The 13,834-nt window shown below is 40.4% G+C and overlaps 1 protein-coding gene across 2 annotated transcripts in view; it reads left to right on the top strand.

The window, feature by feature from the left end:
* Positions 1-13,834, top strand: part of LRRC31 (leucine rich repeat containing 31) — a 21,729-nt gene that overhangs the window by 5,035 nt on the left and 2,860 nt on the right. Inside the window, exons 2-8 of one of the 2 annotated variants that reach the window (XM_011380165.1) lie at positions 1,541-1,684; positions 3,458-3,625; positions 5,991-6,158; positions 6,393-6,560; positions 7,416-7,583; positions 9,284-9,451; positions 12,924-13,091. In XM_011380165.1, coding sequence (XP_011378467.1) covers positions 1,541-1,684; positions 3,458-3,625; positions 5,991-6,158; positions 6,393-6,560; positions 7,416-7,583; positions 9,284-9,451; positions 12,924-13,091 — 1,152 coding nt within the window. The remainder of the gene's footprint in view (positions 1-1,540; positions 1,685-3,457; positions 3,626-5,990; positions 6,159-6,392; positions 6,561-7,415; positions 7,584-9,283; positions 9,452-12,923; positions 13,092-13,834) is intronic. The other variant, XM_011380173.1, reaches the window with a different exon arrangement.

The following is a 13,834-nucleotide window of genomic DNA, read 5'->3' as shown; positions in this document are numbered from 1 at the left end:
AAAACACATAAGGGGCTTTGGAGCAGACTGTTCTGAGTTCAAATTCTGATCCTGCTGCTTAGTAACTAAAAGTCTCTCTGAGTCTCAGTTTCCAAATGTATGAACCAGTGTAATTGTGACTCCTTTTATTAAGTATACACAAAATGTTCTGTGCTCGCTGGCATGTAAGAAGCAGTCCCTCCCCATCTCCCATCCATAACTCCCCTCTGCTCTACCCAAAACTAGGATTGCCAGATAAAATGAGTGCAACATTTGAGATATACTTTTACTAAATGGTTCCTTGCTTACCTTAAGTTTACATTTAATGAGACACATTGTTTTCGTTTTTCCTAAATCTGGCAACTCTACCCAAAATAAAATATCTTGTGTCCAACATACTGTGATAAAAACTGAAGGCCAGCGTGAAGATGTAAAATGGTGGATGGTGCTGCCTCCTGCTGGTGTCATGTGGCAATACGAACCAGCGAAGATTTCCACTTTACAGGTGGTTTTCTTAAAAACAGCAAATCACAAGACATTCTGTGAAGGAGAGGTGGACCTTTTATTATATTACTAATATTTTAGTTTAAGTTTATTTCTACTGTAATCATATATCTTTTAATTTTCACTGGTACCAATACATATGCATATATTTTTTTAGCCATGTAGTTTTATACTTCAGTTTTTGTCAGTTACTAGAATATTACTGCACATTCATAACTTATGCTTTCCTATTGAATTCTAGCATACTCTTTGTATTTGTTTTAAATTGTACATCTTCACTTACAAAACTTCCTTAAAGTCACTGGTAGTACATCCATATTCATTTTTCCTTGCAAAAATATGTGTTTTATGTGCATCTTAAAATACTGGCACATACAGTAAGGGAAGCACTGGTTCACAATAGGTGCTCGATAAAATCATGGTATTGTATTATTTTAGTGATATCACATTAGTATAGTGTTATTACAGAGGGACTCGGTGATGGTGTCACATAAGTGGTCCATGATAACTAGAAGGACAAATGAAGCTTTCTGAATGTATCCTCCAGCAGGAGTTGAGAAAATACAAAAGCTGGTGCAGCCACTGCTCTCTCAGGATTTGTCAATTGAATGGTGAATGGAATGAGCAGCAAGCGTTTCTCTCTCTCCCCCACAGCTCATCAGTGGTGATTGCAACGTTCCCCTTCTTCACTTGTTTGGTGGGAGGCAAATACCTGTGCTTTTCCGGAGAAGTTGCATTCACTAGAGCTGTCTGTGCTAACAAGTTTAGCTTTTTGTCAAGAACACAACTGGGTCCACAGGCAGAGAAGCCCAGGTCGTCCCATGAAAGAAAAGCCACCTTAGGCTTGTTTGTAAGAAAAGGACCAGAGGTGTGGTCAGTGTGGAGCACCTGGAGGCAGGAACAGAGGTTTCCATCCTTGGTAAATGCTTCTCCATCTGTTGAGGTTTCACAAGGGACTCCCCAGATCAGGGTCATTTTCAGTCTTTTCACTTATTTTATTGTGATCATTCTGCTATCTGTCATTAACAGAAAATTCCTCTTTATTCTTGTAATCTAGATACATCTGTTACTACAGAAATGGAATTGGAATCCAGCTTGGAGAAAAATGAGCAGTTTCTACAGAAGCTGGGTGAAAAGGCTGTCGACAAGTGTCTAGACCTGAATAACTGCAGGTTATCAACAGCGGATGTGAGGGAAATGGGTCTGTATGCAGTTGAGTTCACACAGAAGAAAATCGGCCTTTAGATTGAGAAGAGCAGGCAAAACACAGTCACTACTCACTTGGTAACCCAAGGTGTGCTGGGTGGCTCCAGACAATCCCAAAACAGCAGCTGCATCGCTATTTTTTTTTTTTTTAACGAGCTAATTCATCCTTTCTCCACCTTCAAAGATTTGAGCTGAGTTTAGGAGGAAGTTTCATTTGTTTGTTTTTCCTGAGCAGTTTTACCTCCCAACTGATTGTCTCTTGCTCCCTGAAAAACATCTGTTCTTGCATGTGATATAAACTCATGAAACTCAGCCATAAAACAGAAGCTTCTTGGGAATTTAAAGGAGTATTGTGTTATTTAGTCATCTGTAGAATGAAAATATAACTACTATTATTTAGTTATCTGTGGAATGAAAAATATAACTATCAGCAATTATTACTTACACCTTCTGTCCACAAAAGTATCTACACTTTTTACACGTAAGCAGGAGTTTAACTGTGAAGGACGCCACCACTGCCACCTTTTGTTCCCTGTTTTTTTCATATGCTTAAATCAACCCTTTAATCAAATTAAATGTGTCTATCAAGAGAGAGGTATCAAAAGAACTGCATTTCGAATGAGGGGTCCTTGACTTTTAATTAAAATCCCCACCATTATATTGTAGACAATTCTCAGAGAGATCTCTAACCATGCCTGCGCTTCTCAAATGCCTCTGTGTCAGAATCACCTGCCGAGCTTGTGGAAATGCAGGCACTTGAGTCCAACCCAAACCCACTGAATCCGCATCTCTGAGAGTAGGCCCCAGGAACCCTGGCCTTTCCCCACCCACACACACACTACCTTTCTTAATGTGGTCAATAGACTCATAATTTATAAAGTTAGGATCATGGTGAACAATACGAAATTGCTAACTTATGTTGAATGCTAGTGAAAAGAAAATAATTTTTGTCTCCTAAGCATGGCCTCAGAATTTTGGAAGGACAGGAGATGCTGTGCCTATCACTATAGAAGCTCAGCATGCTGTTTCTGACTGGGGCCATCCTTTTAACATTCAAGACATATTTAAAAGCAAAGATGCTTTACTCCTTCTATGTTGGCATTTCTGCTCTCACATCGCGTTGCTTCAGGAGATAATGATGGCCTCTGAGGATCTTTTTCACAGAGAGTAACTTCACTTTTAACGAGTAATGGCAGACTCAGAGAAGGTTTCAATCACACTTCGTGCCTGTCTAAATCTCCATACGTAAGTCCATTTAAGTATAACATAGCTTTTTAAAGTGATGATACCCAAGTAACCAAGATAAAAAGGAAAAGGTAACAGGCGCCATCAATCTCAGCAATCCTGGCCCACAGAGCAGTCCCTGGACCATCAGCCTGTGGATTAAATAGGTTGCAGAGTGACCGATGTCAGAGGGTTTTGCAGAATAAAGACTAGCATACACAATACAGTGACAGTGGCAGTAACAATAGAATTACCATTTACATTACAATGAAGGAAGCCCTATGAAATTTTATGGAGATACTCCTGTGTTTTCAGAATGCAGTTATTTGGCAGAAATAGAAAATGCCCCAAGAAACAGGAAGTGTAAATGTCACAATCTCCCCAATTGCAAGGCTGAGAGATCCTGCTTTGCTGGAAGTCCACATGCCCACACCCCCTCTGTTCTCTTGCAGAGTAAAACTATATCTTATACGAAAAGCCAATTAACCCTATTTACCACACATCACAAATATGAAAATCTATATTTTCTTTTGTTCATGTCTAGTTGCTTTGCTGCCATCTCTCCCAGACTTGGAAAAACTGGATATTTCCTGGAATGATTTCGTAGGTGGAACTCTCCATTCAATCACGGAGCAAATGCATGTTGTCAGCAAGTTAAAGAGCCTGAGGCTGGGTAGTTGCAAACTTACCACTGATGATGTTCGAGCACTGGGTATGATGAATGCTTCTTATGAAAGACTCACTTAAAACACCTTTGCAGACCAACTCTCAAGGGTAAACTATCTGGGTCTCCACCCCCTCCAGTGCTCCTGAATGAGAGTACTGTGCATGATGCAATGCAGTGTTGAGCACTGGTATAATTTCTAGAGAGCTGTGTAACCTGTACCTAACGTTGTACTAAGCCCTGGGATAGAGAAGGGAACAGGGCTGACCAGGTAACTGCTGTCATGGAGTTTAAATGGAGGAGATAGTAAAATTTGCTCACTCTGTTATCTCATCTGTAAAAGAGAGGAGTTGGGGGAGATATGAATTCTTTTCCAATTCCAAAATAATCTCTTCTATTTTTCTACTCCCATTTAAAAAATTGATCAAAACAAAATTTTTCAACTAAAAGAAATGGTTTAAATAGAAGTAGAACCTCAATTTAGTTAGTTTATATGCTGAACATAGAATAATATCAATAGGATAAAATCTGTTATGCTAACCCAAATGCTTTACTAGTTTTAGATGTCATTCATACTTCTTTATTCTTCTTTTGGTCTAATGTTTCTTATTTCGATGATGTATTTTGATCATTTACATCTCTGCAGAGATTTCTGTAAAAACAACACAATTCATGCCAATTGTCTTCTTTGTGATCCCTCTCTCCATTGAAAATAGGGGTCAGCTGATGATCTCCGGCCCATCCTCCTGATAGCTGAGAAAAATCATTATGTATATTTTAGATCTGGCCATATTCTGGTTCAAATCCTAGTCCCACTTCTAATTATCTTTGTGACCATGGACAAATTATTTAAACTTTCTGAGCTTTGGTTTTCTTATCTCTGAAATGGGGGTGATATCCACTTCAAAAAATTGTTATGAGGGTTAAATAATTTCTATAACATATCTACTACATATCTGGCACATAATAGGTGCTCAGTAATTGAGAGTTCCTCCTTTCCCGCTTCCCTCAATCCAAAATTACCTTTCTGTGGTTTTACATGAGCAATTTAGCTCTACTGGTTAGAAGCTGGTTATTGTGTAGCGGAGTCACAAACTTAACACACTGTTATTCGGGAGTGAAAAGAAAATGTAGTTTCTTTATTTTCTTTGATTTACCTAATCTTCATGATCCTCTATCCTTAAGAGAGCAGGAAATGGAATTTATGCCCTGAGACCCACTCCAAGCTTATCTGGTCCAGGAGAGAGTGTACACCTTTGTCGGTCTGATGTCATGTGGCCTTTTGCCTCTCCCAGAGTCTTCTGCCTCTCTTCTCCCATCAGAAGAGGCTTTCCTCTTCCTTAATGGCAGATGAGGTATAGGGGGAATACTGGTATACTGATAAGAGGACATAAATCAGGAGGCATTTCCATGTTATTACACCTATTACATTTGCATAGTGCAAGATGGCAAATGCATAGTACTCTAGTACCATGAGCATTGCCGACGTAGCTAATCAATCTTATACTCATTCTTCCTGATCCTGGAAGATGCTTCAGGGCTATAGAAAGCCACCCCCAAAAGAATGTGCATTTTAACATGGAGCTCCTGGGCAGCTAAACCATGCAATAAATAACCAATGGTAGAAGTTCAAGCCCAGTAGTAGACAGCAGAAGAAAAGCTTTGACTGTCCAGCACTCTTGTTTGGTGTTAAGATTGCACGATAAGAAAGCACATTTTCTGTGTGTGGCTCCCCATCCTGTTCTCCTCAAGGCAGAGAAAATCGTTCCCTAGAGCTGATCTCCTACTTCACGTACCCCGTTCTTCCCCAGCCTCCACTCTGTAGCCTGTGGTTGCTTCCTTGTGTGAGATGGTTTCAGAAATGTCAGGTTTCACCCCATTATCACTGCACCCTCCTCTACCCACAAAGGCTTCAGGGCCATTATGAGCTGCTAGGGCCTGATGCTCTATTATTAATTCTTCTGTGTAGTGGTCAGCTGTATGTGGCATTCTTGATGTCAAAGTGAGCTTTACCACTATGGGGCTCAGGGGCTGGCTTTGCCTCACTTCTACCTCTAGCCAAGCTTCTCAGCAATGCTACTTCTGTAGAGGGTAGATGAGAGAACGTAGATGGACTAGTCAAATGTTTACCACCACAAAAACTCAGTAAAACCACCCTACTGACAGGTGGAGTTTTTTATAAAAAATTTTGCCTGTAAGCATGGCTCCAGACCTTTGGAGGAACCAGATATACTGTGCCTGTAAATATGAGAGTTTCTGGCAGGAAATGAATCCTTTTCTTCTCTCTGTTCCTTGACACCTACCCAGCACCTGGCCAACCTTTGACACTCTGTAAATAATGTTAGGACTGATTTTTGAAACAAATTACCTGCTTTGCAGACTAATGATCAATTTTTGGACCATTTTGTAACAGGCGAAGCACTTAATGCATTGCCTGAGCTTGAAGAGCTGAATTTGTCCTGGAACAGCAAAGTGGGAGGAAACTTGCCTCTGATGCTCCAGAAGTTCCAAGAAGGGAGCAAGATTCAAACGTTGGAGCTCGTGGATTGTGCTCTCACATTAGAAGATGGGGTGTTTATGGGTAAGTGTTTTGGAAGAGTCCTTTCCAGAAAAAAAAAAAAAAAAAGAGAGAAAATGCCCACGATTGAATACCTTGGGAGTCAAAGCTGGCTGTGTTTTACCCTGAATTGAAAGAGGGGCTCATTCCATCCTGGGTCACATGACCGCCAGGCTGAGCTCCCCACCTGCCTGCCTGGCTCGCAGATCCTGCGTTTTTAATGAGTTGCTCTTTCTGTTCGGATTCCCTTCCTTCTAGGTCAGTTGCTGCCGATGCTGCAAAGTCTCGAAGTACTTGATCTTTCCATTAACAGAAATATTGGTGGCAGTCTGAACAGTATTGCTCAGGGATTAAAATGTACCTCAAATCTGAAAGTACTGAAATTACAGTCATGTGGATTATCACAAAAGAGTGTCAAAGGATTGGGTGAGTTAGCAATGGGTGAAGCTTATATACCTATGCACAAATGTATGTTTATTTTATACATAATTTCATTTTAAAATTATATATACAATTTTATACATAAATTCATTTTAAAATTATATATACAATTTTATACTTAATATTTTAAACTGTCAGGAAATACAACGCAATATAAACAATAGTTATGTTGGAAAGTGAGATTATGGGTAATTTATATCTTCTTTAAGTGTTATTCATTTTCTTTTACAGTGAGCATATACTTTCATGATTACAAAAATAACCTTTTTAAATGGCTGAATCTGAAAAGGCCAGGATATTTTAAATTCGAGATAGATACTAGGCAAAATAAAAGTTTCTGTGCTATTAAAAATCTCCATTTTTTCTTACTTTTGAAAATGTCAGCGTCATTTTTTGGTCAGTAATGGGAAATAATTGGTACTGATAAAAAGGATGGCTTCAGTGGTATCTGCAGTTAAACCTTATTTTTCTATATGGAGCATCCACGGCAAAGTAGACTACATAACGAAATCGTGTTTTTCCCCTTCAACTTACAGAGCCTGTAATATCCTTCTCACTGGCAGTTTGAGTAAGTCTAGAATTCTATGAAAATGCCAAAGCTCGAGTATAGCAGGAGAACCATTAGGGGCAGGATTCTGACCAAAACCATTACGTGTTCGAAGCCATGTTGAGTCTGAAGAAGGCTAGCTGTTGGAAAGTCTACGTTTATTCCTCTGCCCTGGCTTATGTCACTATGGAATATTTTCTTATTCTCCCTTCTGCACACCTGCCCCCTCCCCTGCTCCGCACTGTCCTACCATCTTGTGATATGTCAGAATGAGATTTTTACTTTCTTTGTAGATGCTGCTTTTAGATACTTGGGTGAGCTGAGGAAACTCGACCTTTCCTGCAACAAGGAGCTAGGCGGAGGTTTTGAAGACTCACCAGTTCAGCTGGCCACGCTGGGACGTCTGGAGGTCCTGGATCTTCACCAGTGCTCACTAACAACAGGCGACGTGTTATCACTGAGTAAGTGTGTGCTGTGGAGCCAAGGACTTCTGGAGCCTTGGCGTGTGTCTGAAAACTTGGCAAAGTTGAGACGCACCTTTAAATTTACTGTGTATGAAATCACCGGGAGGATCAAACCATAAAAATCCTGTGAGTGCCCCAATATAGTATTTGGCATGTAGTAAGTGCCCAGTAAAAGTTGGTGAACCTAAATTCCTCCTACACATGTCTGTAAATGACAAATGTGGCCCCTGAAAGAGAATATTTTAAACTTACGCTGGTGGTCAGAAACAACTCCATTAGTGTCACCAAGTTTATTACAAACGGGGAAGTAGAGAGAAAGCCAGCATAGTGTAACAGCAGGATTAGCCTCTTATCTAGATTCACAGCCACCAACGTGGGTGAATGGCCCTGAAAAGCTAACGATTATTTAATAACTTATAGCAAATTGCCTTCTGTGTAATTTTGAAAAAGTGGAAATGAAAATACATCCTGTTGATGCATTATGTAGTAAATACATAACACCTTATGTTATCAAATAATTAAACATTCTTTTATCCGCTCATTCTAGATAGCTCCAAAGAAATGGAATTATAGATCATTTAGCCAGCAACTACTGATTAATCATCTAATTATACTAGGCACCATGCCATGGGCTTAGGAAAATTCGCAGCAAAGAAGCTTCAGTTTGATATTTATTAAACCAATAAATATCCAAATTACATGGCAAAATAAGAAGTGCCAAGGGGGTTAGAACAGGAAGAAATTGTTACATCTCTCGAGATCACAAGTGCCTGCCTTCCTTTCCTTCCCTCCACCTTTCCTTCTCTGGTCCTCTTTCCCACGAACGTTTGTACCTCAGATGTTCCAGGTTCCGATGCACACTCTGTGGCTGAAGCAGCCCCTACATGCAGAGCTCACCTTCAATGAGGGAGATCAGAAGACACACACACACACAAACAAAAACATCACATGATGGGTGCTTTGAGGAAAATAGAATAGGGCAATATGGGAGTGATCAGAGTGTTACTGTGGCTTAGGTGGCCCTGGCAGGCTCGAAGCAGGTGAGCTGGCCCCACGGAGAACTCAGGATATTGCATTTCCCACACTGGAGAGGGCAAGGGCAAAGGCCTAGAGGCAGGAAAAGCAGCTGAAAGATGGTGATGCAGGGGTGACCTTATGGCACAAGGGCCGTCAGGACCCCCACTCCAGTGCTGTCACCTACAGACATCTGAGTGCTCGATTCACTGCTTTCCTGGTACTTATGTTCTGAGAAAAGAATTATAATGTTGAACATTAACTGAGCAGTGAATGTGTGCCAGGCACTGTACCAAATACTTTACATTTACCAATGTTTTATCTTCCTAATGACCCTGTGAGGTAGAATTGTTATTACTACTGAGAATACTGAGGTTCAGAGAAGTTAAGTAACTTATCCAAAATCACAGTTCTTTAGTAGCAAAGCCAGAAATAGAACCTAGTTCTGTCTCCAGAGTCTTTACTTTTAACTTCTAGCTTGGAGAGAGGCTTAGAAGTAGAAGAGCCCAGGCTACATTCTGGAAAGAGTGGTTGGTTTGGGTGGTGTGTAAGAGTGTGTAAGGGCGGGCCAGGCTCAGATTACTGAGACCTGGGCTTGCCAGTCAAGAAGACTGTTGGAAACAAACACCCAGAAGAATTTGTGAGATGGTGCCTAAAGCATGTCACTGTTGCTATTTTAACAGCCCAGGTTATCCCTTTACTCTCGAGTCTTCAGGAATTGGATTTGTCTGCCAACAAAAACGTGGGCAGCTCTTCTGAAAACCTACTCAGCAGGCTCCGCTTTTTACCAGTGCTGAAGTCGTTACTAATCAACAGCTGTGCTTTGGAAAGGGAGACGTTCACCGCCCTTGGTAAGAGGGTCCCTGGAGGCCGGTACAGTCATACCTGGGAGGGCGGTGTCTCTCTTCCCCTACATGTGACTTTCATTCCAAGGCAAAGGTGTAAAGTACTGGTTTGTCTTCTTTTCAGGAAATACGTTTTCTTAAAAGTGACCTTCTGAAGGGCACGTGAATAACTCTGGCATTTGCACACTTAACGTTGAAAATCTAAAGTGTATATAACCAACTCTGGAGGTCCATGTCCATAGTAACATGTAATTTCAATGAGGCGCCAATATGAATCCCTGTCTTATGGGAAAAGGGAGGCAATTACTAGTGTGCGAGCCTCGCCGACTGCCTGGCATCTACTTCCCAACAGGGTTTGCTGTCCTCTCAGAAATCTGGGCCTGCCTGAAGGTCATGGATACAGCCCAGCCTACATCAAGGGTCTACTGATTCTGACATTTCTGCCTATTTGGGGGCAAGAGCCTTGCCAGCAAGTAGAGAGAAACATTTTGAGGCAAGGGATTTTTGCCGTATTTCCCCAAATACACCAAGGCAACTAGCGCTTCGGGCACTGCTGCCTGGCAGGGGTCCCGATGCCACGTGCGATCCACTAGAATGACTTGCAGGTCTCAGCATTTGTTTGTGCTCACTGTTGAGATTTATTACAATGAAAGGATATAAAGCTATAAAGCAAAATCAGCAAAGGGAAAGGTGCATGGGGTGCTGTCAGGGGGAAACGAGGCACAAGTTTCCAAGAGTCCTCTCCCAGTAGATGGGACACGCTCCATTCCTCCATCAAGTTGTGGTGACACACATGAAATATTGTCTACTTGGGAGGCTTGCCTGAACCTTCAAGACCAGGGTTTTTATTGGGAGATGGTCACACAGGCTCCCTTTGCTTAGCACATACCAAAATTGCAGACTCCCAGAAGGAAAGCTGGCATTCAGCATAAACCACATTATCTGTACACAGACACCATTGGTACAATGAACCACACTTATCAGTTGAGGAGTGATGGGAACACTTCCAAATTCCGATTTCCCAGATGTTGGCTAAGGGCCAACCTTGCGAGTAGTCCTTTCTAGGGAGAGCGCAGTCTCACCCCAGGTAGGTTAACTTTTTTGCACACGTGCACAAGACCAGAGTGGTTGAATTCTGATGCTTCCTGGATTACGATGAAAACAGCCCTTCTCTCTGACCTCCTAAGTGTTATGTCAGTTGACACTTCCTTAAAAATTAATTATATGTGGACCAAAGGCTATTATTAATAAAATTAATGTATTCTATAATAAGTAGCTATTTATTAATATCTATTAGTAGAAATTAATATAATTTACCCCAAATTCTAAAAACTCTATATTTAGGATATTCTTGTGCCCATTTTTAGCCCAAATATTTTGTCCGGCCCACATAGACTTTGTCCTGACCATGTACTGCTCCCAGCTTTGCTTATCTCATTGCCCATGTGTCTGGATGAGAAAAAGTAGCAGGTATGTACCTTTCAGATCTGGAGTTCTTAGTGGAGACCATGGATCTCCCCCTCCCCAGGTCAGAGAGTCAGTCCATAGTCAGGCTTGGGAAAGGGAGCTGTGAACTCCCTAGAATTGACTGCAATTATTTTGTTAGGAGACTGTGTGGTACATTTTCTGGCTCCAAAGCACCTGGAATCAGACTGCCTGAAATCAAATCCTGGCTCTAGTTCTTGTGACTTGTGGTACTGATCACCTCTGTGCTTTGTTTTTTTTATCTGCAAAATGTAAAATAAAATAATTGTATCCTATCTCGTAGAGTTGTAAGAATTAAATGGGTTAATGCATGTGAAGTTTATTAAAGGTGCCTGGCACATAGTAGATACTCATTCAATGTTAGTTAATATTATTATGGGGACAGAGTCTATAAATTCCATTTAAAAAATAAATTGGATCTTATCACTACCCAATGGCTGCCTGTAACACCTCTGGTAAAATCCAAATTCCTTCACGTTGTCAAAAAAGGCCTGGGTGACCTGGCCCCAGTACGTCTCAGCCACTCTGCCCCTCGCTCCCTGAACCCAGCCTCAGTTGGCTTCTTTTAGTTTCTTCTTATCATCGAGCTCTCTCCTAACACTAAGCCTTCCTGTTTCCTGGATTTTCTACTCCTCATTCTTTCCTGGGGAGCTCTGACTTCAGGTCTCACTGTAAACATCCCCTTCTAAGACATTAAAAACCCCTGTATCTTCTTTATATTTTTTTATCAGCATTTATAATTATGTACTTATTTAGTGTGGTTTTTTAATGTCCATATTTTTCCCAGATTGTAATCTTCTTGAGGGCAAAGATTGCATTTATTCTTAAGTACCCAAAGCACATTTTAGGTATTTCTACATATTAGTTAAGTAAGTAGATAGGTGGATAGATAGATAGATAGATAGATAGATAGATAGATAGATAGATAGATAGATAGATAGAATAGATAGACAGACAGACAGATTAACTTCTAAAAGGGGTCTGTAATCCTTAAAATGGTTAAGTAAACGCATACACACAACACATTCCATTGATCAGACTAATGCTCAGTTAGAAAGATTCTGCAAAAAATAAATTTGGGGACAACACAATGTTTCATAGATATGCTTTCTAGTTGGAAAATGTTGAATAATTTTTTAGAAAATTTTGTTTTTAATTTTGTATCTTCTGTCATCAGAAGACACCGCTCTTTCCAATTACAATCAATGGATCATAATCAAGTAGATATTATACTAAATTACATCATCTAACATAAGTCTATCATTCGATTTGAATTAAAAAGTAAATCAAGTAAATATATATTTATATCACTTTTATAAGGAAAAAAATTTCATTTCTTATTGACAAGTCTCTGTACCATATGACTGGGAAGGGTTTTCTTATTAGATATTTTAAAAGAATATATATTTGCCCTTTGAAAATATTTTATTTTTTAGAAAAAAGGCAAAATTATTTAAAGTGTAATTAACTACTGTATCTTGTTCTGGTTAATTTTAATGTTAGGGGAAACATAATTAAGCAGAAAAATCTTTTATTTTCCTTTTAAAAATCTTTCCAAAATACATTATTTCTTTCCTTTGTCTCTGTAACTGCATTTAAGGAAACACAAATACATTTTGGTGTTTCAGAGTCAAGGGAGGCTTGGCCCTGTCTCTGGATTTCAGCAGTGACTTTACAGTGGAATCCGTAAAACTGGGACTCACCCCGGGACTGATGACTAGCTGTCCAAACTCTTTGCCTCTTTCTCCTTCTTAAATGTGAAGGAAAGAAACCCCACTTGATAGTGAATTCCACTTAAGTTTTACTTTCTAAGGTTTCTAACATTTCTTCGGAATAAAAACAGACAACATAAATATCAGGCAGGAGAGCCAGTCTCTAAAACTTTCTGAATCTGTTATGTTAATATGTTGCTCTAGCCTAGGTTCCCCAAATTCAAGGCTTAGGACCCCTAAAGAACCCTAAATGGTTGCTATTCTTGTTGCTGTCATTTTAGCTGAAGCTTCCATTCACCTCTCTGCTCTGGAAGTGTTCAGCCTTTCCTGGAATAAATGTGTTGGTGGCAACCTGAAGCTGCTTCTGGAAACTCTGAAGCTTTCGACATCCCTTCAAGTGCTGAGGCTGAGCAGCTGTTCCCTAGTGACAGAAGACGTGGCTCTCCTGGGTTTGTATCTACGGGTTCCACAGGAGTCCTGCCGCACAGAGCTCAGTGTGCCTGCCTGGCAAGCCCAGAGGGAGAGAGGTAGAGAAGGCCTGGGGCTAAGCCCTCGGCTCAGCTTCCCTTCTTCTGATATTAGCTTAGAAGAGATCTGGTTAAAACAAAGAAGGGCAATGCTAAAGCCAAAAAGACAGTAGAGGGCATTTATAAAAGAAGACGGATAGAGATGTGGTGGTGGGAGGTTCCTGCAGGGTGCTCAGCTCCACACCCGCCCATACCTGAGGGTCTTCAGTGTTCTCATTAGCAAACTCAGGCATCTACATTCTACCTTTGCAAATTCTGCCCTATTACTTAACTTTGGTACCTGCACTATTACTTAACTTTTCCTTTACATTGACTCTTTAACTTAAATGCTTTTGTTTAAACAGGAAACTGATCATCGCCATAACTGAAATATAGGTATCATTTCTCATAGACATTATTACACTGTTGCCAGCCGAAGGCTTTGAGTAGAGGTTCATTCTCTATTTATTAGAAAAATGAGATGAGAGGGATTAAAGGCATTCTATAGCACCAATCTGACACTTTCTCCATGTCAATTTAGAAAAACAGAAAGAGAATTGAATAAGGAATAACTTTTGCAATGTGGGATTCCAGGCTATATATAATACTTAACACAAATGTCCCCTAAAAGCACTTCTATGTGTCCACTTCTTGTCTGGGTTCTCCATTCAGGATATCACAGGACC

This window comes from Pteropus vampyrus, unplaced genomic scaffold (genome assembly GCF_000151845.1).
Source record: "Pteropus vampyrus isolate Shadow unplaced genomic scaffold, Pvam_2.0 Scaffold12, whole genome shotgun sequence".
NCBI classification, from domain to species: domain Eukaryota; kingdom Metazoa; phylum Chordata; class Mammalia; order Chiroptera; family Pteropodidae; genus Pteropus; species Pteropus vampyrus.
The sequence above is the reverse complement of the archived record's forward strand: the minus strand, read 5'-3'. Positions and strand labels throughout refer to the sequence as shown.